The 20,602-nt window shown below is 40.2% G+C and overlaps 2 protein-coding genes across 5 annotated transcripts in view; one reads left to right on the plus strand and one right to left on the minus strand.

Moving 5' to 3' along the window:
• Nucleotides 1-5,241, minus strand: part of SPICE1 (spindle and centriole associated protein 1) — a 68,373-nt gene extending 63,132 nt beyond the window's left edge. Inside the window, exon 1 of one of the 2 annotated variants that reach the window (XM_047724939.1) lies at nucleotides 4,883-5,241. The gene's annotated coding sequence lies outside the window, so the exon portion shown is untranslated. Of the gene's footprint in view, nucleotides 1-2,442; nucleotides 2,464-4,882 lie in introns of those variants that run through there. The other variant, XM_047724943.1, reaches the window with a different exon arrangement.
• Nucleotides 3,996-20,602, plus strand: part of SIDT1 (SID1 transmembrane family member 1) — a 93,960-nt gene continuing 77,353 nt past the window's right edge. For 2 of the 3 annotated variants that reach the window (XM_047724955.1, XM_047724962.1), the window contains exon 1: nucleotides 3,997-4,841. In XM_047724955.1, coding sequence (XP_047580911.1) covers nucleotides 4,632-4,841 — 210 coding nt within the window. In that variant the 5' untranslated portion in view covers nucleotides 3,997-4,631. Of the gene's footprint in view, nucleotides 4,842-20,602 lie in introns of all 3 variants that reach the window. The other variant, XM_047724953.1, reaches the window with a different exon arrangement.

Below are 20,602 nucleotides of genomic sequence, written 5' to 3' on the forward strand. Positions count from 1 at the left end.
TCTCCTATAGTTTCATCTTTTTATTTGTTTTCATGATTAAATTATGACCCAATCAACTTTTATTAGAAATGTTTTGGGTTTGGCTCTTAGACTTCTTTTTCTGGCCTTTTTCTGACCCGAAGGTTTTTCGTGGAAAGAGGGATCCTCAGGTCGCTTTCCAGGTTGGTCCAATCGGCTTTTCTCATCCAGGATTTAGCATCTGAGGTTCTAATCAACATGCATGCAAGTTGATACAGGTCAGGCAACTCTGGGTCATGTGCATCCAAAGAATTACAAATTCTTCTATGAGTCTTCGCTAGTCTTGCTTGGGTTTAGGGAAATCTTTCATTATAGCTCTTAATTTGTCTCAGATCCAAAGTTTAAATTCTACAGTCACCTGCATACCTGGCTTATGGGAAGGATAGACCATTGGAGTCAACTAGCATTTGGAGGCTTTAGAGAGTTGCTGGGAAAAGATAGGGCAACTGAACAACGGGAAAAAGAAGGAAGAGGTGCAGAAGGAGGGAATGCAGAAGGATAAGGGGGAAGGGAGAGAGCTGGCCACAGGAAAGTAACTGGAGGACTAGGAGGGGGAGGATTTACTATCTAAATGAATCTAGATTATTGGTTAAGCTTGCCAAATTTCTCATTAGTTCTGACCAAAGAATATTTTAGTAAAGGAATTTTTAACATAATTTCATTTGAAGTCCTCTGCAAGCCACTCAAAAAATGGGGTCCATTGGAGCTGAGAAATCTTTATTCTTTTTGTTTTTTAAAGCACCTGTCAAATAAACAATTTTGGTCAAGGCTGATATTCCACAATGGTCATTTAAGGCCCAGGTCATCCTTGGTGAAATTTCACCATTTGAAACATAGGTGCAAAAATTAGAATTGTAATGAGTGTACATATAAGAAGTGAAGCTTCTCAAAAAGGAAAAGAAGAATTAGACTTAGCTGAGACTATAAGAGCTGGCAGCTGGAAGTGATGCTTGTGCACTTTGAGTCTTGAGACTCCAGCTTGAAGGGAGCTGCCTCCAAATGTAGACCCAACAACCTATACCTGGGAGCAGGTGGAAAACCAGAGAGAATGTTCTCTGGGAATGAAAGCCAAACTCTAAGGACAAAACAATGGAAACAAAGGATAGCCTAGTTTTATAGATGATCCAAAGCAAAGTTTGTCCAAAAGAAGGCTGGTCCAGGGTTCTACTCTATGACAACCAATACTTTTGGAAAATATAACACAAAACAGAAGCAGGAAAGAGAGCAAAGATGGCTGAAAAGGAATGGCTGGACTCCACCAAAGATGCCAAACGAATGGAAACCAACAACAAAACCCAGATATCAAACTGAGATGAGATAGCCAAAGAATTCAGAAGCAAAAAAAGCCAAGCTCAGACATGGTCCTCACTTACCATGTCAACGTATACCCAACACAGCGAGCTGTAAGGCCCAGGGGCCCTTGGTGAGTATCGCACCTGGGTAAAGGCTGGAGCCATTCAAATGGCAATAGATTTCCTTATGCAGAGCTTGCTTGCTATAGCAAGCCACCATCTCCTCTGCTTGACCAAGACTTAAAGACAGGCAGGGGACTGGGAATGCTTTATAATGAATAAAAGGCAAGGTTTCAGAATACTCTGATTGTATCTTGGTGGCATAGAGAAGCTGCAAGCAGACTAACTAGAAGTGGGGCATTTTTATGGTTTGCAAAACATATTTGGCTTCCTCTGATGGATCTTGAGTTGGGAGCAGAGGTAAAAATTGGGGAACTTGGCAGTCACTGACCAAGTCCTGATCATTCTGGGCCATTTGCTGCAAAGATTGTGGTTTGTCTTCCTAGACTAGTTGCTGTAAAGTTTGGGGTCAGAGGTCTATTATCATATATAGTCTGGTCATTGACTGTTCATATATTCAACCTGTCACAGTGAAAGCTTGGCATTATAGATATTCTACAAGTCTGATTGCTGAACCATATTTAACTTTTTAGCTGTTGAACTAGGAGTCATACAATAACAATATTTAGTCATACAACGTGTAAACTTTCTAATATAATTTCAAAAACATTCTTCGGCCCCTCCCCCCATCTTTACAGCAAACCTTGTGACCCTGAGAGGTTAATTACCCAAGGCCATTCAATGGATTGAATGAGGATTAGATCATATTATAATTTGTAATATATAATTCAAATTGTATATATGTCATCTATAATGGCTTTAAAATAAATATTTTGGGTTCTTTGCTAAGATAAAGGATCTGTTCTAATCACTTCTAATTTCAATGCTTAAAGTTAGGGTCATAGCTCCTTCAAATACCCACAAGGCTGTCATGTGGAAGAAGGATTAAGTTTATTCCTATGGCTCCAGAGGGCAGAACCCATGCCAGTGAGTGAAAGAGAGAAAAATTTCAATTTAGAATGTGAAATACTGTTCTAGTAATGAGACACTTGCCTGCAAAAGAAGGAGTTACCTTGTGCTAAAGCCAGTTCCTCATCTCTTGTGTGCTGAGTAGGACTGCATGACCCTATAGCTGTAGAGAGTGCTTGAACTGGCCAGTCCAGCTAAACTTGAAGGACTTGATGAACGTCAAGTTTATTAAATTTTGTTAAATTCTGAAAAGAGGTATAGACACTCTAAATACAGAAGTTTAATGTCATTTAAAGTCTGGATGACTTTATCATATTTCTCAAAACAATGAGTTGCACTTTAAACTTTACCCCCAGACTCCTCTTTGAATTAGTATTTTTGTCCTTATGCCCATACATTTTCAAGAACATTTTTTTTAAAAGTGAAAATTGTCCTAATAAGTACTCTCTAACTTAATCTTCTTTTAGTATTGTTTTCTAATTGCACAGCTATGAAACATTATACCAAATGTATTGAACTCATTTGTGATATTTTGATAAATTGTAGGAATTCAGTGAGGTTAAAAACAACGACAACAACAACAACAACCTGGGGTGCCTGGGTGGTCCAGTCCGTTATGCCTCAGACTCTTGGTGTTGGCTCAGGTCATGATCTCAGGGGCATAAGATTTAGCCCTGAGTGAAACTCGGGGCTTGGTGTGGAGCCAGCTTAAGATTCTCTGTCTCCCTCACCCACTGCCCTTCCTCCCTCTTGCGCTCCCTCTCTCTCTCTAAAATAACTAAAAAAATCAAACCCTCCCTTTGAATGGTAAATGCTAGGATTCTTTTTTTTTTTTTTTTAAGAATTTATTTATTTATTTGACAGAGAGAAATCACAAGTAGGCAGAGAGACAGGCAGAGAGAGGAGGGAAGCAGGCTCCCCACCGAGCAAAGAGCCCAATGCGGGGCTCAATCCTAGGACCCTGAGATCATGACCTGAGTCGAAGGCAGAGGCTTTAACCCACTGAGCCACCCAGGCGCCCCGTAAATGCTAGGATTTTAATCTGTAACTTAATTCTTTGAACACGATCTTCTCTTTTTCTGGCTTCTCTTTAAATGTTCCTTCAGACTGAATGCAATTTTATTACTTTCTAGTTTACAAATAACTTGAAGCTGAAATAAGACAGTGAGTTCTCTTCTGCACCTGAACTGTGATTGTTTGATGTTCCCCAAGGACTTCCCAGGGATCCTCTTCCCACCTCACCCTTTATCTGTCTCTCCAGCTGTTTAAATCAAATCCTCTAAGTTTTGCCAGAAGAATAGTTCCTTATAATGACCTGTAGTTTCTCTCTTTTGAAAAACAATTCAGAACCCCAGGGATTCTCCCAGAATCTAAGAAGTCATCGCAGAAGTGAAGTAGGCAAGAAGTGGCTCAGACGGAAAGTAACCCTCTGCAGAAATCCAGCTTCTCTGAGACATTGACAACTTCCGGGACCAGATTTCAGGCGTGTTGGAAATTGTCTTCTTTACCCTATCTCTTCATTGTCTTTATGACTGTACATATGTAATAGGTACACAAACAGCGAGGGAGAGAGAAAGCGATAATGTGAGGCTCTCCCTGAGAATAGAAGATGATAAAGAAATAAAACAGGTGTCTGGGAAAGGGTTCTGTTAGTGAAGGGAGAAGTGAGAGTTAATAACCATCATTCAAACGGGCGGGAGTTCTCTGCAGGTAGCAGACAGGAAAAGCAAACTCGTGCACCCTCTTTGGGGACAGGCTCTGTTGCTTTCTCTTTCTTCGCTTGCAGTCGGTGCACATTTACTTGAAACAGACTGTATTTCCTGCTTCGTGGCTAATCAGGTTGACTCTTAAGACTAGTAACTATTTCTTTCTTTAATGTCTCTAATGCCTTTTAAAATTTATTATTTATTATTATTTTTTTGAGATTGATTAGGGACTAGATCTGTTGAAATTCTGGCTGGGTAAGTGGGGGATTATCAGAAATGAGAAAAGGGGGAGGAAAGGGACTTGGAAGCGGGAGAGCAAAGCAGCAGCCCCAGGCCCCGGTACCCTCCGCCCCCGCTACCCCTGGCCCGCGACCTCCCGCGGAGACCCCAGGCGGCTGCATCAATATTTGATCCGGTCTTCGCCCGCGGTTTGCCATCACTCGCCGGCGGGGCTTGTCAGGCATCACCCGCGCTGCGCTGAAGCGGGCGCCCAGGCCCGCCGGGGGGCTTTGGAAGGACCCGCTCTGCGCTCGCTCGCTCGCTCGCCAGGGAGGCTCTGCTTGGTGACAGGGGCGCGGCGCCCACCATGCGGAGCTGCCCGCGGCTCGCGCTGCTTTGCGCGCTGCTACCCTGGCTCCTGCGGGCGGCGGCACCCCGGCGACCCGCGCAACCCCTCCCACGCCGCGACCCCAGCGACCCCGCCAGGGGCGCCGATTTTGATCGCATCTACAGCGGGGTGGTGAGCCTCAGCACCGAGAACATCTACTCCTTCAACTACACCAGCCAGCCTGGCCAGGTAAGACACTCGCTCTCCTCGCTCGACTCCCAGGAACTTGCCAGATCTCAGATCCCCGTCGCTGCTTTGGGTCCCCTGGGAATTGACCTCGGGAGTCCTCAGGGACCAGAGGACCCTCGTTCCCTTTCCCCTTCAATGCAATCAGTGCCTTGCCCGAGGCTGCCGCATCCCCCCCGCAACCGGCCTCGGGGACAACTCTGGTTCATCTCGCACCTTCCCTGGCCTGGTCCCCTGGCATTTCGGGGCTTTGCAGAGGGGCGGGTTCCCTGCACCTTCTGTGGCTCCTGGCCCCCTGCTGGGCCTTTCTCTAGGAAACTCAAGATTTCTGGGGTGGCGGAGGGAAAGGACCGCACCTCTGTGCCTAATCCCTGGGGGAGAAGGAACCTCATTTCATTTGGATGATTCTGCCAGACCCTTCTATTTCATAGCTCCTGGGGAGGGAGAGCTGCTCAGTATCTAAAATAGGAATGTGTGAGAATGGAGCAAGCTGCAGAGCGTGTGTGTGTTCAATAGTCACTTACTGCAATTCTGTACTACTGTCACACGTCTGGGCTTCAGAAAAGCCACAAGATCTGGCCAGAGATGTTGCAACTGCAGCCATCAGCTGATCTATGAAGGTTTTGATGTTAAATAAGGGTGGATAATTGTGGGAAAGTTCTAGACCTATTTCTGACAAGAATCGAGGTGAGACAAGGGGAAGAAATGACTGCTTCAGCAAATACCCCTTTGACACATATATTCTGATTATATAATGTAGAAAAAATGCATAGGTAGATTTTTCCGTCTGATATGGTCCCCTCTGGGGCACAGAGAAAAGACTTGCCATTGTGCCTGCCTCTGGGTCTTCTTCCCATATGTGTATCTCTTACTGTGCCAGCGTTCCCTACTCCCTTGGGAAATTCCAGAACCAGATGACTCGGATACCACAATATGCCTCCCTCTCTAACTCTCAGTGAGAACCAGAACTCAGAAACCTGGTAGCTTGGAGTAGTATTGAGTAGCACGGACCAGTTTGCCCACCATTACTCCCAGACATCTCCCTGAGCAATTTCCCCATCTCCAGTATGGCACCAAAGGTCGCCATGGCAGCGCAGCCCTCACCCTGGCCAGTCGCCTTCTGACCTTCAGGTTGGATGTCCTGAAGTGAGCAGCATGCCCATGTGCAGAGCCATTCTATTGGGGACAAGTGGGAGGGACAGTTTTTAATCCTCCCAACCGTGTCACTCATCTCTTCCTGTCCAGTGTGCGGTACGGACCTGCTGACATGGCACATGAGTTGTGTTCCTAGCCCTGTAATTTGCTCAGAATGAATAGCCTGAAAAACTCCATGATCTCTGGGGTGCACTGTCAGTTTCCCCCCAAATCATCAGGAAGGGCACTCAGATGTTATGTGCAAAGTGAGTCCTGACATCAGCCTTTATTTAGTATTTCTTACACTTCTGCTTGGAAATAGATGGGCTGTTTCTTAACGGTTGCTTGGCCTTTTTGCCCTTAGTATTTGGCGAGTTTCTCTGCCACAAGCACAGGTGCTCTGTGTGCAGCTGGGTCACCTGCTTGACTTTCCTAGAAAAGCCTGAGATATTGAGGACAGGGGCAGAGTCATGTTCATTTACTAATGTTTTTGAAAAGTGAATAAGTGAAGAAAGATTGAAGGAAACTGTAAAACTAAATAAAAGTAAATAAAATAAAATACATATTTTGGGGGGCACCTGGGTGGCTCAGTCAGTTAAGCATCCAGCTCTTGATTTTGGCTCAAGTCATGATCTCAGGGCCTTGGGATTAAGCCTTGTGTCAGGTTCTTCGGCTCAGTGTGGAGTCCACTTGGGATTCTCTCTCTCTCTCCCTCTGTCCCTTCCTGCTCCTCCTTTAAAATAAATAACTAAACCTTTAAGAAAAAAAAAATATATATATATACATATTTTTAGTAGGTTGAAAGTGTGAGATCATTCCAGATAAAAACAACATTTTTAACAATTGTTATGAAATTATGCCCTTTCTGTTTTGCCTGTCTACATGTTTAAATAGTTCTTATTTTATGAAACAAGGGTGACAATTCATTTTTTTAAAGATTTTATTTATTTATTTGACAGACAGAGATCACAAGTAGGCAGAGAAGCCCGCAGAGAGAAAGGAGGAAGCAGGCTCCCTGCTGAGCAGAGAGCCTGATGCAGGGCTCGATCCCAGGACCCTAGCATCATGACCTGAACCAAAGGCAGAGCCTTTAACCCACTGAGCCACCCAGGTGTCCCTGAAAATTCATTTTTAAAATACTTTGCATAATACAATAAAAAGATGACAACCTCAGCAGTCCCTAAAATTTCACTAGTCTGAGAAATACAGTTGGGAACCATGGGGCTGGCAGATAACTCAGATGTTTTAATTATTTTAACACTGGTATGAACCAGATGTCCTCAACGCTTACAACTTTAGAGAGACCTCTTTTTAGTATGCAAATAAAACAGTGGAAACCTCAATCCTCTTACTTGAGAAATTGCCCCCTTTCACTCCCCCTGGTATTCCTGATATACCTCATATTCTCCAGAGATGGCATTTTTCTCATCTATCTATCCAAACCATTACTCTTATTTCTCTTGATGGCCTCCTCTCTTCTTGGTCCCATTTGCCCCACGTTGGATACCAGAGGCCCCATCTTCCAAGAACATGAATACCATGCCTTTGGATATAGCAGAATTTTTCTGAAGGTTTGGACTAACCTAAGGGAATTACAGAGCAGAGCAGGGTAGGTGATAGATTAAAGTAGAAATCTAGGCAATACTGTCATAACAATTTACTAGCTATTCCCCACCAGGGGAAATTTCAAGATGGTGACACTACCTTTTAGGCCTGGTTTATCACCATGCTCTTGGCTACTCCCCACCCCAAATGCTGGCCTCTTCCACTCTCTAAATTTTTGTTAATTCATGAGAAGCAGTTTGCCTCCATTGCAGATCCCAAACTCACTGAAGGGCTCTGCTAGATAAAGCACTATGAACCCAAGAGCCAAAGCTTGGCCAGGACCTTTTTCCTTTAACCTGACCCAAGTGTTGGTCAGGGATACCTCTCCTCCAGGGTTCATTTCCCACCCATCCCTCTTCAGTGCAGCAAAGAATTGGATTTAGGGGGAAAAAAGTATAGCCTTTTGAGTTTTCATCTTTTTCCCTTTAGTCTTCAAGCCATTGTTATGTTTGACATTATTTTTTCTTCACTTTGGAAGAGAAAGGCTTTTCCCAATTTAGGCTTTGGTAAGAAGGGGAAGCTGCTGTGGAAACCTAGGCCCCCAATCTTTCCTGTCAGCCACTGCCTCTCCCATACCAAACACTGATCCAAAGAACTAGTTAGCCAGGCATGTGTTATGCTAATTAGCTGAGGTCAGTATCCGGAAAAGCCTCACATGCCTTCTAGGCAGAGTAATGTAAATATGAAGTTGCCACTGGGAAAAAAAAAAAAATCACTGAAAGAATAGAGCTACTGCTTTAAAGAATAGTGAAAATAAGGATTGAAGGTGCAGGTTAAGCAAGATCATGGTTCATTTCAGTTTCCTGGAGGGGAAGTATCTGGAGACTCCTTTTCAAGGGAGTAGAGTTTCACTGCGGCGAACAGGGTGTTCTACCACTACCGGGCTGGAAATAAACTAGAAGGAAATCACCTTGTTGAGAAAGTCACCAGGCATATGTTTGACTAGGACAGAGGGCACGAAAGCAGGTTTATTGAGAAATAAGAATACTCCTGTAGAGACAGGCGGTGGCCATAATCAGATGTTTATACTTGAGGTAGATGCTGATAAGGAGGCTTTCAATAAAAAATCTACCTACCAGGCAGCAAGAAGTCTTCTCGGAAGCTTTCAGTCACAGACTTCATTGTTCTTCGTAGATCTTTTAATTTGAAATGTTTCCCTGGATATATTCTTTTTGTTTATTCAATGGAAACATTTATCTTTTAATGACATATGCTTTTTTTTTATGCCCAAGGAACAATCTTTGACTTTATTCACCTCAACCTGTGGTTGTGTATTTAGAACGAGCTATACTGCCTCTTGGATCCAAATTCAAAATGTCTATCCAGTTCTGACAAACAGTGAAATATAGATCAGGATACTCCAGTGGTAACTTCTAACTATACATTAGTGGTTACTTAGAAGAATGAAAACTTCTGATGTGATTAGCCTCAGTTCCCCTGGTCTTGGATGGACTCCCCCTGTATTCTTTATGTACTGAGGCAGGGAAACCTTCTTTGCTGGCCTCCCACTTCCTCTTACTGAACCGGACTGGTGCTTGTTTGTGAGGAGGAAATCATCTCATTAGCATGTTATCTGGTGGAACAGAATACCATAGACTGGATGGCTTACAGAGCAGACATCACTTCTCACACTTTTGGAGACTAGTTAGTCCAAGATCCAAGGGCCTAGTGTGGGCTGACTTCTAGCTTTTAGACAGTACCTTATAGTGTGGGTCTTCACGTGGCCCAGAGAGCAGAGAGAGAAGCAAGCTCTCTTCTGTCTCTTCTAAGGGCACTAATCTCCTCGTGAGCGCTCTGACCTAATGATCTAATGACCTTCCAAAGGCCTTATCTCCAATACTGTCACATGGGGGATTAGGCTTCAACATACAAATTTGGGGGCAGAAGGGGACACAAACATTTAGTCCACAGCGGTTACCATCATTTTTCTCTATGGCCCTGAAAACAAAATATCAAAGTGTCATAAGGATGTTTAGGGGCTGACATTACTCCAGTTGTGGGTCCAATTTTATGGACCATTTATGGTCCAATTCTGCCTGAGATGCCTTCTCATCTATCTAGACCTGATAGTCATGTGCTAAGTTATCAAAAAGATTCTGTAAGTATGTGATGTCCAATATGGTAGCCACTGTCCACATGTGGCTCTTGCACACTTGAAATGTGGCCAGTCACAAAATGAAATGTACCATAAATGTAGAATACACACCAGATTTCAAAGACAGTATAAAAGAACATGAAATGTGTAATTAATATTTTTGATTATATGTTTAAGTGATAATATTTTGGATATATTAAGTTATATCAAATATATTAATAAAATTAACTTCATTTGTTTGTACTTTTTAAAATAGCTACTAGAAAAAAAATTTTTTTTTTACTACTAGAAAATTTAAAAATACATATGTGAGTCATATATTTTCCTTGGACAGCACTGCTCCAAGTCCTCCAAGACTTTGGAGAAGTCATTCATCCCACAGATGGCTTTGTTGGAGGAAATAAGGCTTGAAAGGTCATAAGAGATAAAAAGAACTTGGATAGGCTGAAGGAAAGGAGAAAGGCCTTTCAGACAAGGAAAAATGTATCTGATTCCTTTTTTGACAATACTACCTCAGAAGTGGTAGTATATATTTCTACCAGGAGGCACATAATGTCTGGTTGTCTCTTTTTGTGATGATAGCCACCATTGATCATAATTGCCTAGTTTCATTAGGAACAACAAAGTAATAATATTTTAATTATATCCCTTACGTTTTCATCCATGAATTGGAATACTCCTATAATAAGAAACTTCTCATCAGCTCCTGGGGCATCTTAAGCTACTGTTTTATCTTCATTCCTTACTTTTACTTACCAATTTTCACAAAATAATTAATTAGTCCCCAAGCAGCCTATGATAAGGATCATGATATTTCATTTAGCATAAGCATGAACTCATGAATTTAAACATATCTGATATGTTTTGACCCATTGATGTTACTAAACTTATGTTCAAATTGGTCATTGGCCAGTGAAAGCCAATTTGAGTTGGATCCTGAATTCTCTTGATAAAATCCAAGTGGTCTCTGACATCTTCCTTGCTTTTTGGCATGAAAAGTTATTACAGGCTGGCTCACCAGGTTCAGTTCTTGTCTCCAACACGGAATCAGACAGATCAGGTTCCTTTGAGTAACAGAGACCACAATATGAAACTTAGAGGCTTTTATTGCTAATGGATTGGTAATTTCTTTCTAAATCTTTTCAATGGACAGAATTAAAGATAGATTGTATCATGAGCTCATACTAGCACTTCCAACTCAAATGCAGAAATACAGGCTTTTTACTTAACCTCATCCAGCTCACACAGAGATTTCCTTCTGTGCCCAAAACTCTGGTTCTCAACTATATGGACTTACTCACTTGCTTTAACCCACAACATACACACAACAGTTTTAGATAACAATACTAACACTACCACCAGTAAGATTACTGGCGACAATTTAAGATATATGTTTACAGTTCCTTTTACCTTAGGGCATATTTCATGATTGATTAAGTTGAGTCACATTACTGTGTTTTAAAGTAAGGTAACAGTGCAGTTATGTTATCCTTTCAGTGTAGTTATGTTATCAACTTAGCAGTCTGTTAAGCATTGGACACATGATTTCAGCTCAGGTCATGATCTCAGGGTCATGAGATGCAGCCCCGAGGCACCCTCACTGAGCATGAAGCCTACTTAAGATTCTCTCTCCCAGAGGCTGGTGGGATTATGGACATTGGGGAGGGTATGTGCTATGGTGAGTGCTGCGAAGTGTGTAAACCTGGCGGTTCACAGACCTGTACCCCTGAAGCTAATAATACATTATATGTTTATAAAAAAATTTTAAAATTAAAAAAAAAAAGATTCTCTCTCCCTCCCTCTCTGCCACTCCCCACCACCTCATGTGTGTGTGCGTAGACGCACATGCACAAATTATGGCCTGTAAAATGAAGCAGTTTTTTGCTGTTATTATTGTTCCAGTGGTTTCCTTTTTTACTAATATATTGATATGATGCCATTAGCCTCTTCTATTTTTGTCTCTTAGTTCTCTGTGATGAGCAACACTGAAATTAGATGGCATCTTCTTTTTTTTTTTTAAAGATTTTATTTATTTATTTATTTGTCAGAGAGAGTGAGCACAGGCAGACAGAGTGACAGCAGAGGCAGAGGGAGAAGCAGGCTCCCCGCTGAGCAAGCAGCTGGATGTGGACTCCATCCCAGGATGCTGGGATCATGACCTGAGCCGAAGGTAGCCACTTAACCGACTGAACCACCCAGGCATCCCTGGTATCTTCTTCTCCATCTCTTTTTTTCAACCCCCAAATCTAAATCCTAGTTATGCCTATAAAGAAATTAATGAACGTATTCTACTTATATTTTCTCCCCATTCTTGCCCCATTTTTGGTTAGTTGTACATACCTGATTGTCGAAGCATATAGTCATTACGAGCTACACTATCCCTCCTTACAACAAACATTTAGTCTTAGCTGTACAGGTACCTGTATATTCACAGCTAGACTTATGTTAATATTCTCCAGTCATCTGATTGTCTAAAGCTTATTCTCTAGGAGGTGCCTCCTACAAATCTTTCATGTTCATAACGCTTTGTCCACAGCCTTTGTACTTGCAAGTCCGACTAGCCGAGTATAAACCCCTTAGCTTACAGGTTTTTTTCCTTGAGTTTTAAGCATACTATTCCTTTGGTGTCTGGCAAAAGTGATAATAAAAGGGATTCTTTCCCTTGCAAGTAATTTCATTTTTCTGCCTGGATTCCTGAAAGACTCCTTTTTCTTTTTCTTTGAAATCCAGTAGTTTTACCAGACCACATCTAGTAGGTTACTCTTTCCCAGGTACATGATGTGATTTTGCAATATGTAACTTAAGCGATTATTTCTTTAATTCAGGAAATTTTCCTTAGTGTTTTTAACATTCATTTATTCCAATGCTTGTTTATCTTTTTTAGGAATTCCCTTTATACTTATGTTGGCTCTTCTTTGTTGTTTCCTATTATCTACACATTTTTCTAGAATTATTTTTTTATATCCTGCCCAGATTTTAGAAAATTTTTTCTCCTTTTCATCTTCTGTTTTCCTTACAGCATTATGGAGGTGTTTTTTTATATCCCTGTGCTCCTCCAAATTAAATATTCATTTATGTTAGGATTTTAAAATTTAACTCTGATTTTTTTCCTGAGTTCTGTCCTTTCTTTTTTAAAACTTCATTTTCTCTAATCTCATTTCTGAATTTTTAAAATTCTGACTTATGGCTTTTTTCATAGTTTTTAAGTGTTCATAATTCTTAATCTTGAAATATTATGCTATACTTTCCATCTGTTTTATAGGTACAGTTTTCCGGCATATATTCACCATCTGAAATGGTGTTTTCTGCCTCTTAATCTCTTTTACTTACAGTGACTTTGTGTGGGATTCAACTGCAGTCTTTAGGTGTTGCTCATCTTCACATTAGGTGAGTTTTTCTTATTTTAGCAGGGAAAGATGGACCTAGATAGCTTTCCTGTCTTTCTTCTCTTATCTTTGTAAAGTGATCAAAATGTGATATTCTTTCTAAGAAATTTCATAGGTCCTCTCCCCCATTTTATGGAGTCTTCCTCTTTCTATTCTAGTAAATTAAGTAAACCCAAAGAGAACATTGTTGGAACCTCTGATCTATAGCTGGTCAGTCAGGTGACAACCTCGACTTTTTAAAAAATTTGTTTATTTATTTATTTATTTAAGTACTCTCTAGACCCAACCTGGAACTCGAACTCACAACCCAAAGATCAAGAGTTGCATGCTCTTCTGACTGAGCCAGTCGAGTACCTCCAACCTTGATTGGCACCTGAAAGCAGGTGGCAGTCTTACAGAACTGAACCCTGTGGTTCTGATGCTATCTCCAAGTAGAAAGTGTCAGAATTGAGTTGAATTATGAAACACCCAGCTAATGTCTGAGAATCTCTTGGTGGTGTGGGGAAAAACATATATTGTAACTGGGGGTGCAGAACTGTACCCCCCCAGGACTAGCAAAATAATATTTCCAGGCTTTTAGGGAATCACAAGGGAAGACGACATCATCAGTTATCATCTAGGGCCTCTATTGTGACCCATTATCCAGATCATCTAGAGGGGCAGCTCTACCTCTAGATCACTTAATAAGTATAGTAAATCTCAGTTTTGAATTTACAGTTAAATGGATAAGCATATCATTATTTTTTTGATTCATGATAAACTGAAAGCCAGAAGAGTGAAACAAATTACATCAGCAATTACTGAGGCTAGACTATCCAAGTGTCTGAATTCAGGTTCATCATTTTATCCATTTTATCCATTTCATATCTTGGACTGTGGAGTTCTCAGTATATATATAGTTTTTTAATGTAGGTTTTTGTTTTCTGAAATATGATGAACTTTACATTGTCTCTGGGTGGTGAGATTATAGAGAATTTTAATGGTCTTTTCTGTTCTTTTCTGTATTTTCTGAGTATTTCATAAAAAATGTTTTACTCTCCTAAGGCAAGGACAACCACCAAGAGGCTGAGCAGCATTAGGGAAGAACACTGGGTGAGGCTCCAGAAGATGTGTGTTTTTATCTCTTTAACAACCTGTGTACCTGCAGCAAATCCTATTCCCTCCTTGAGCTTTATGTCCCCCAAGGATAAGAGAAGACCACATTTTCTCTCTCTAATGGAGTGCAGAAGTTCAGTGCTCTTTTTTTTTTTTTTACCATGTGTAAGATATTAATTTTTACATATAATTTTAAAATATCCTATACTTGTGTACAACTTTATTATTATTTTTTTAATTTTAAGTAAGCTCTATGCCCATTATGGAGCTTAAACCCACAGCCCCGAGGCCAAAAGTCACATACCCTACCAACTGAGCCACCCAGGTGCCCCAAATCTTTTTCTTTCTTATAGACAAGTAGGAGAAATGTCTTGCCGTCAAGATCATTTGTAACTATTTGTCTCATAAAAGCAAATAAATGAAAACTTTAAATTATTGTTTCTGAAAAACTCCTTTTTTGTTTGTCTTGTTGTTTCTTTTGAGACGCTTCCCATAGGGCTCTTCACTGTCTGGGAGTGTTTTTGTTCTGTTTCATCTTGCTTTGTTCCCACTTTGTGGCATGTGCTGAGCTTGTATTCCAGCCACCTTGTTTCTATCGCACATTCCTTTTGTTTCTTCCTGAGTGTCATGGCAATAGGCTTGCTTTAGTGTTGGGTTTAGTTTTTTGGTGGTTGTTACTTTGTTTTGTTTTTATTTTACTGCTGTGATGCTCCCTTCTGTGGGGGTATTTTTAGTATTTGATACAGAATGTAGGGATTTTCACTCATATGGAATATAAGGAACAATGCAGAGGATCACAGGAGAAGGGAGAGAAAACTGAATGGGAAGAAATCAGAGAGGGAGACAGACCATGAGACACTCTTAACTATAGAGAACAAACTGAAATTTGCTGGAGGGAAGGTGGTGGGGGAGGGGAGATTGGGTAATGGGTGATGGGCAGTAAGGAGGGCACTGATGAATCACTGAACTCTACATCTGAAACTAATGATGTACTATATGTTGGCTAATTGAACTTAAATTTTTAAAAAAGCAAAAAAAAAAAAAAAAAGAAAATATATATAGAGAGATTTTTCAGTCTTCCTTCCTTTCACTCTTTGGTTTCAGCACATTACCTGAAGTATCTCCTATGTCATTTCTCACTGTTGGCTTGAATCTAAAAGGCCAGGGACTTGATACTTGTAATACCGTGAAACTTCTGTGCTGCAAGATGATGCCAGTATTTCTTTCTTCCTTTCAAATGGGTTGATATTATTACACGTTGCCATGGAGCCCCCAGAGTTTGTTAGCCAGCTCTTCCTACATTGTTTAACTCTGGAGTTAACTGAAGTTCCATGTCAACACACCAAGATGGTGTGTTGATGATTTAAAGATACATCTAATGAGCTATTCGAATTGGGGCCTCACCATTCTTTCTGCTTATTTACTAAGAAAAATACCAAAGATACCATGGTGTCGCCAGGCAATAAAATCATAGTCTTTTTCATTTTGCTAAAAAAAATACATTTTTGAATATTGTTTATTTTCTTTTCTTGGATATTGTGAAAAAATGGAAAGTTTGAAGGTTTTTTTCAGTACATTAGTTGCTATGCAAACCAAAACCAAACAAAACCTAAGGGCCTGTATTCTGCTTAAAAGCTAAGGTCTGCACTGAGAATAACTATTGGACTTAACACTTAAGTCCTCAGTCTAAGATCCTTTGGTTTTCATATATAATAAGTTTCTAAAAATGTGTAAAAATTGTTTATACAGGAGAAACAATTGATTTACCGGTCAAAAGATAGTGCTCCATTCCTGGAGAAAGAAAAACAAAGCTGAGTGGCGTATAGCAAATGTAGGTTATATATTAAGTGTTATTAATAATAAAATTAATTGAAATAATTTGCTCTAGTAATTAATTACTTCCAAATTCTCACTTGTCTCATCCCCTCAGTTTATTTGAAGTGAGAATAGGCAAATAAATTGATTTTGTTCTTAGGAAGAAGGACACACAGACGCTGATTTTGTACAAAGTTAGACAGACAATTTTTCAATGGATTGGATAAGAAGAGTGGAACTGGTTTGAAGGTATCTTATATTGAAAAATGCACCCAAAGAAAGTTGAATATAAACCTTCTTTCTGATAGCACAGCTATAGGAATCCATTTTCCTCTCATAGATCTCAAGAACTGGTAAATTTTCCCTCTGTTCCACTGAAAAGTTTTTAAGAGCTAGTTCTCAGCCCATAATTTTAAGGAAGTTAATTTGGGACCCAGCCTTCTTCAGCTGATCCCAAGGCTGGCCAGCAGTGTCTATATGTAATTATGAAAGTACTGGTTTATTTAAAGGTATAAATCACCAGTTTAGGTTAAACTCCTAAGTGTTTAAATAAAATACCTTATTTCTGAAAATAGTGGCAAAATTAAGTTTATCTATTATCACCAAGTAGCATGTAACCCTGAGTAAAAGCATCCTCTGGCTACCTGTAGTCTTACAGTCAATTGGACCATTAAGAGTGTAAAGGTTTGCCCTTCCCTCTGTCTATCCTGGGACATGAAAGTTTTTCAGCTTTGTCTGCTTCCTCACTCTTCCTTTATTTATATTTTTTAAATAGACTGTTTTTCAGAGAAGTTTTAGGTTTACAAAAAATTAAGCATTAATTCATTTTTTATTTATAATTAATTATTAACATCTTGCATTAGTGTGCTACACTGATGGACCAATATTGATACAGCATTGGTGTCACCTTGATCTTTATTGTCACGGCCAGTGCAACAAATCGACCAGGGTCGAGAGGGTAAGAGGATGCTGAAAAGAAATTAACAGACAAAGAGATGGGGGCAGGAGGAGCACCAAGGAGGATGTCCAATAGTGCCAATTTTATTCAAGGCAGCAAGGCATTATATAGCTAACAGAAACAATCATAAGAAAGTATCTATTTTTAGCTGATTACTAAAGAGTTTGCAACATGCACAGAAAATCCTTCAAGCTTTCCCATGATCTATTTCCCAAGCACCAATAGCAGACCCTCTAGCGCCAGATGTACTGACTTCAAGGCCACTCAAGACATAGTTTATGTAAACACAGCACGATCTTACAGTGGTGTAGTCTATAGCCCGTGCAAGGACAGCAAGGACCAGCTAAGAATTTCTGACCCCGGCCAAATCGACTCTATCTGACTAGCAAATGTGTGGGAAGTCACGTAGGCGAGCGCGCAACACATAGCACAGACCCTTTCTCAGTGCTACTCAACTTTATCAACCTAAGCCTTTTGTTCGGCTATTCAGCCTTTAAAGGAGGCACAAGTCAGGGCCTGGTTTGGTTCTCGTCTCAAGCCTTACCGTGGCCTCCCACACTTTATTATTTGCTAAAGTTCAAATTTTACTTTATGGTTCACTCTTGGTGTTATATGCTTCCATAGGTTTTGAGAAATGTGTAATGTATCCGCCATTACAGTGGATTATACAGAATAATTTATTTCATCCCTGTAAAAAATCTCCTGTGCTTCACCCATTCACCTCTCCCTCCTACCCTCAAATCCTGAAAATGGCTAATTTTTTTTTACTGTATCTCTAGTTTTGCCTTTTCCAGAATGTCATATACTTGGAATCATATAGTATGTAGCCTTTTCAGACTTCCTTCTTTCACTTATCAATATGCATTTAAAGTTCCTTCATGGTTATTTTTCATAGCTCAATAGCTTATTTCTTTTCAGTGTTGCATAGTATGTTCTTGTTTGGATATGCCACAGTTCATTTATCCATTTACATATTGAAGGCTATCTTGGTTGCTTCCAATTTTTAACAATTACGAAGAAAGCTGCTAAAAACATTTGTGTGCAGATTTTTATACAGACATAAGTTTTCAATTCCTTTGGGTAAATACCAAGGAGCTTAATTCCTGGATCCTATGGTAAGGGCATGTTTAGCTTTGTTAGAAACTGTCAAACTGCCTTCAAAAGCAACTGCACCATTTTGTACTCCCACCAGCAATGAGAGTCCTTATTGATGGACCTCCTCGTTTGCATCCAGTATTGTCAGTGCTTTGCATTTTAGCCACTCTATTAGGGGTAGAGTGGTCTTTCATTGTTTTAATTTGCAGTTTCCTAAGAGCATATTAGCATCTTTTCATATGCTTATTTACCACCTGTGTATCTTCTTTGGTGTGGCATCTGTTCTGATCTTTTGCTCATTTTTTAATCGGATCGTTTGTTTCCTTGTTGTCAGTTTTAAGAATTCTTTGTACATTCTGGATACCAGTCTTTTTTCAGATATGAGTTTTGCAAATATTTTCTCCTGGTCTGTGCCGTATCTTCTTATTCATGTAATAGTGTTTCTTTAACAGAGCAGAAATCATTAATTGAAGAAAGTACACTTACTAATTGTTTTTCCTGAATCACACCTTGGTGTTGTATTTAAAGGGGCTCCTGGGTGGCTTAGTTGGTTAAGCATCTAACTCCTGATTTTGCTCAGGTCATGATCTTGGGGTCATGATCTCAGGATCATGAGATGGAGCCATATGTTGGACTCCACGCTGGGCATGGAGCCTGCTTGAGATTCTATCTCTCCCTCTCCCTCTGACCCTTCCCCCCTCCTACTCCCTCCCCAACACGCAGCTCTATCTCTCAAATTCATCAATTAATTAAGATAAAGTCAAAGTTCACCTAGATTTTTTCCTGTGTTATTTTGGTTATTTTCTGAAATTTTATAGCTTTGAATTTTACATTTAGGTTTATGATCCTGGTAGATTAACTTTGTGAAAGGTATAAAGTCTGTGTGTGTGTGTGTGTGTGTGTGTGTGTGTGTGTGTGTGTATTACTGCATATAATGTCCAATTGTTCCAGCATGAATTGTTGAAAAAAGATCACACTGTGTTTTTAATATTACAGTGTTATGTATATGTGTACAAGTTTATAGACCTCCTTGGACCACAGAGTCTGAAAGCAGCTCTGTACCTGGAGCTCATTGTTCTTATCACTATTTCCATAACCTCTACCATTCTTTTGTGGCTAGTTTTTTCTGTGTATCTGGTATCTCTCCGCTCATCCCATGCTTTTTATCTTTCAGAACTTTTATGAACACTGTTGGCCCATCATGTTTCTTCCTCTCTGGTTGATGTTCTCATGTTGTTGGGGGCTTTGCTACTGGTGAAGAAATTCCTTGTTCTTCATTTCAGGCAACATGTTTTTTTTTTTCCATACCTCCTGATTCAAAGCCATGATGGGTAATCTCAATCGCTAGAGAACTGGTCTCAGGATTTTTAAAGTTATGCTATAGAATTTTAATAATACCAACAGTGGAGGATGAAAAACATATGTTATTTGGGAAGTCAGCCTATATTTGTGTTGACTTCGTGTGCCATTATTTCCTTTATTCATGGCAACAAGATTTTCTTGTGAAGTCTCTTTAGCTATAGAAGTGCGATTGGGCTTGCATTTTCTGTTCTTTTTTCTAACCCTAAAAGAAACAAAAAATATTCCTGGAAACCATTGGGATAAAAAAGGATTTTTGTATTTTATCTTATTTTTTTAAGTTTTTATTTATCTGTATGTCAGAGAAAGAGAGAGAGAGCAAGCACAAAGCAGGGGGAGCAGCAGGCAGAAGGAGAAGCAGGCTCCCTGCTGAGCAAGGAGCCCAATGCAGGACTTGATTTCAGGACCCTGGGATCATGACCTGAGCTGAAGCCAGACATTTAATTGACTCACCCAGGCATCCCAGCGATATTTGTATTTTAAACTTAACAGCTAAAACAACTTTTTAAATCACCCAGTCTTTTCACTTAGCAGTAGAGAAAACTAAAAGCCAGTGAAATAAATTATTTGTCCCAAATCACGTAACTAGCTTGAAGCAAAGCTAGGAACATAACTCTGGTTTTTGAGGATATTTCCTCAGGATATTTCCACTAAACCACTCTTCCTCCCACAAAAGCACATCTGTATACTTAACCAACAACAATAAAAAAATAATCTGAAGTATGACAGTCACACTTTCAGGTCATTTGATCACACTTTACGTGATCCCTTACATGTTCCCTTATAGTTACTGAAAATCTACACAGGTTTTCATCTTTGTCTTTACCCCCCAGGAATTGTCCAGGCATCCATTCGTCTGTGTGAGTCAGGCCAGCAGGGTTGACGCTAAATAAAACTGAGAAGTTCGCAGATTTGCTTCAATATTTCCAGAGCCGCAGCCACCCACCAACCATGATCTTACTCGGACCCCCTGTGGACCCAGAGGGTCAATCTTCATCCCTTTTATGCTCCATTTTCATCAATGCTTGGGTTCCTTTGTGACAGACACGAGGCAGCTTGGAAACCCAAGCAGTTAGCCTATATGTCACTAGAAGACAGGATTTATCCTGAGAACTGGTATTTCTGGATCTCCATTAAACAACCATGAAGATAAGCCATAGCAAACAGGATTAACCAACTGTTTCTGTCCCTCTAGATTTAACTGCCCTGTTGTAGACAAATT

This window comes from Lutra lutra, chromosome 1 (assembly GCF_902655055.1).
Source record: "Lutra lutra chromosome 1, mLutLut1.2, whole genome shotgun sequence".
NCBI classification, from domain to species: Eukaryota; Metazoa; Chordata; class Mammalia; order Carnivora; family Mustelidae; genus Lutra; species Lutra lutra.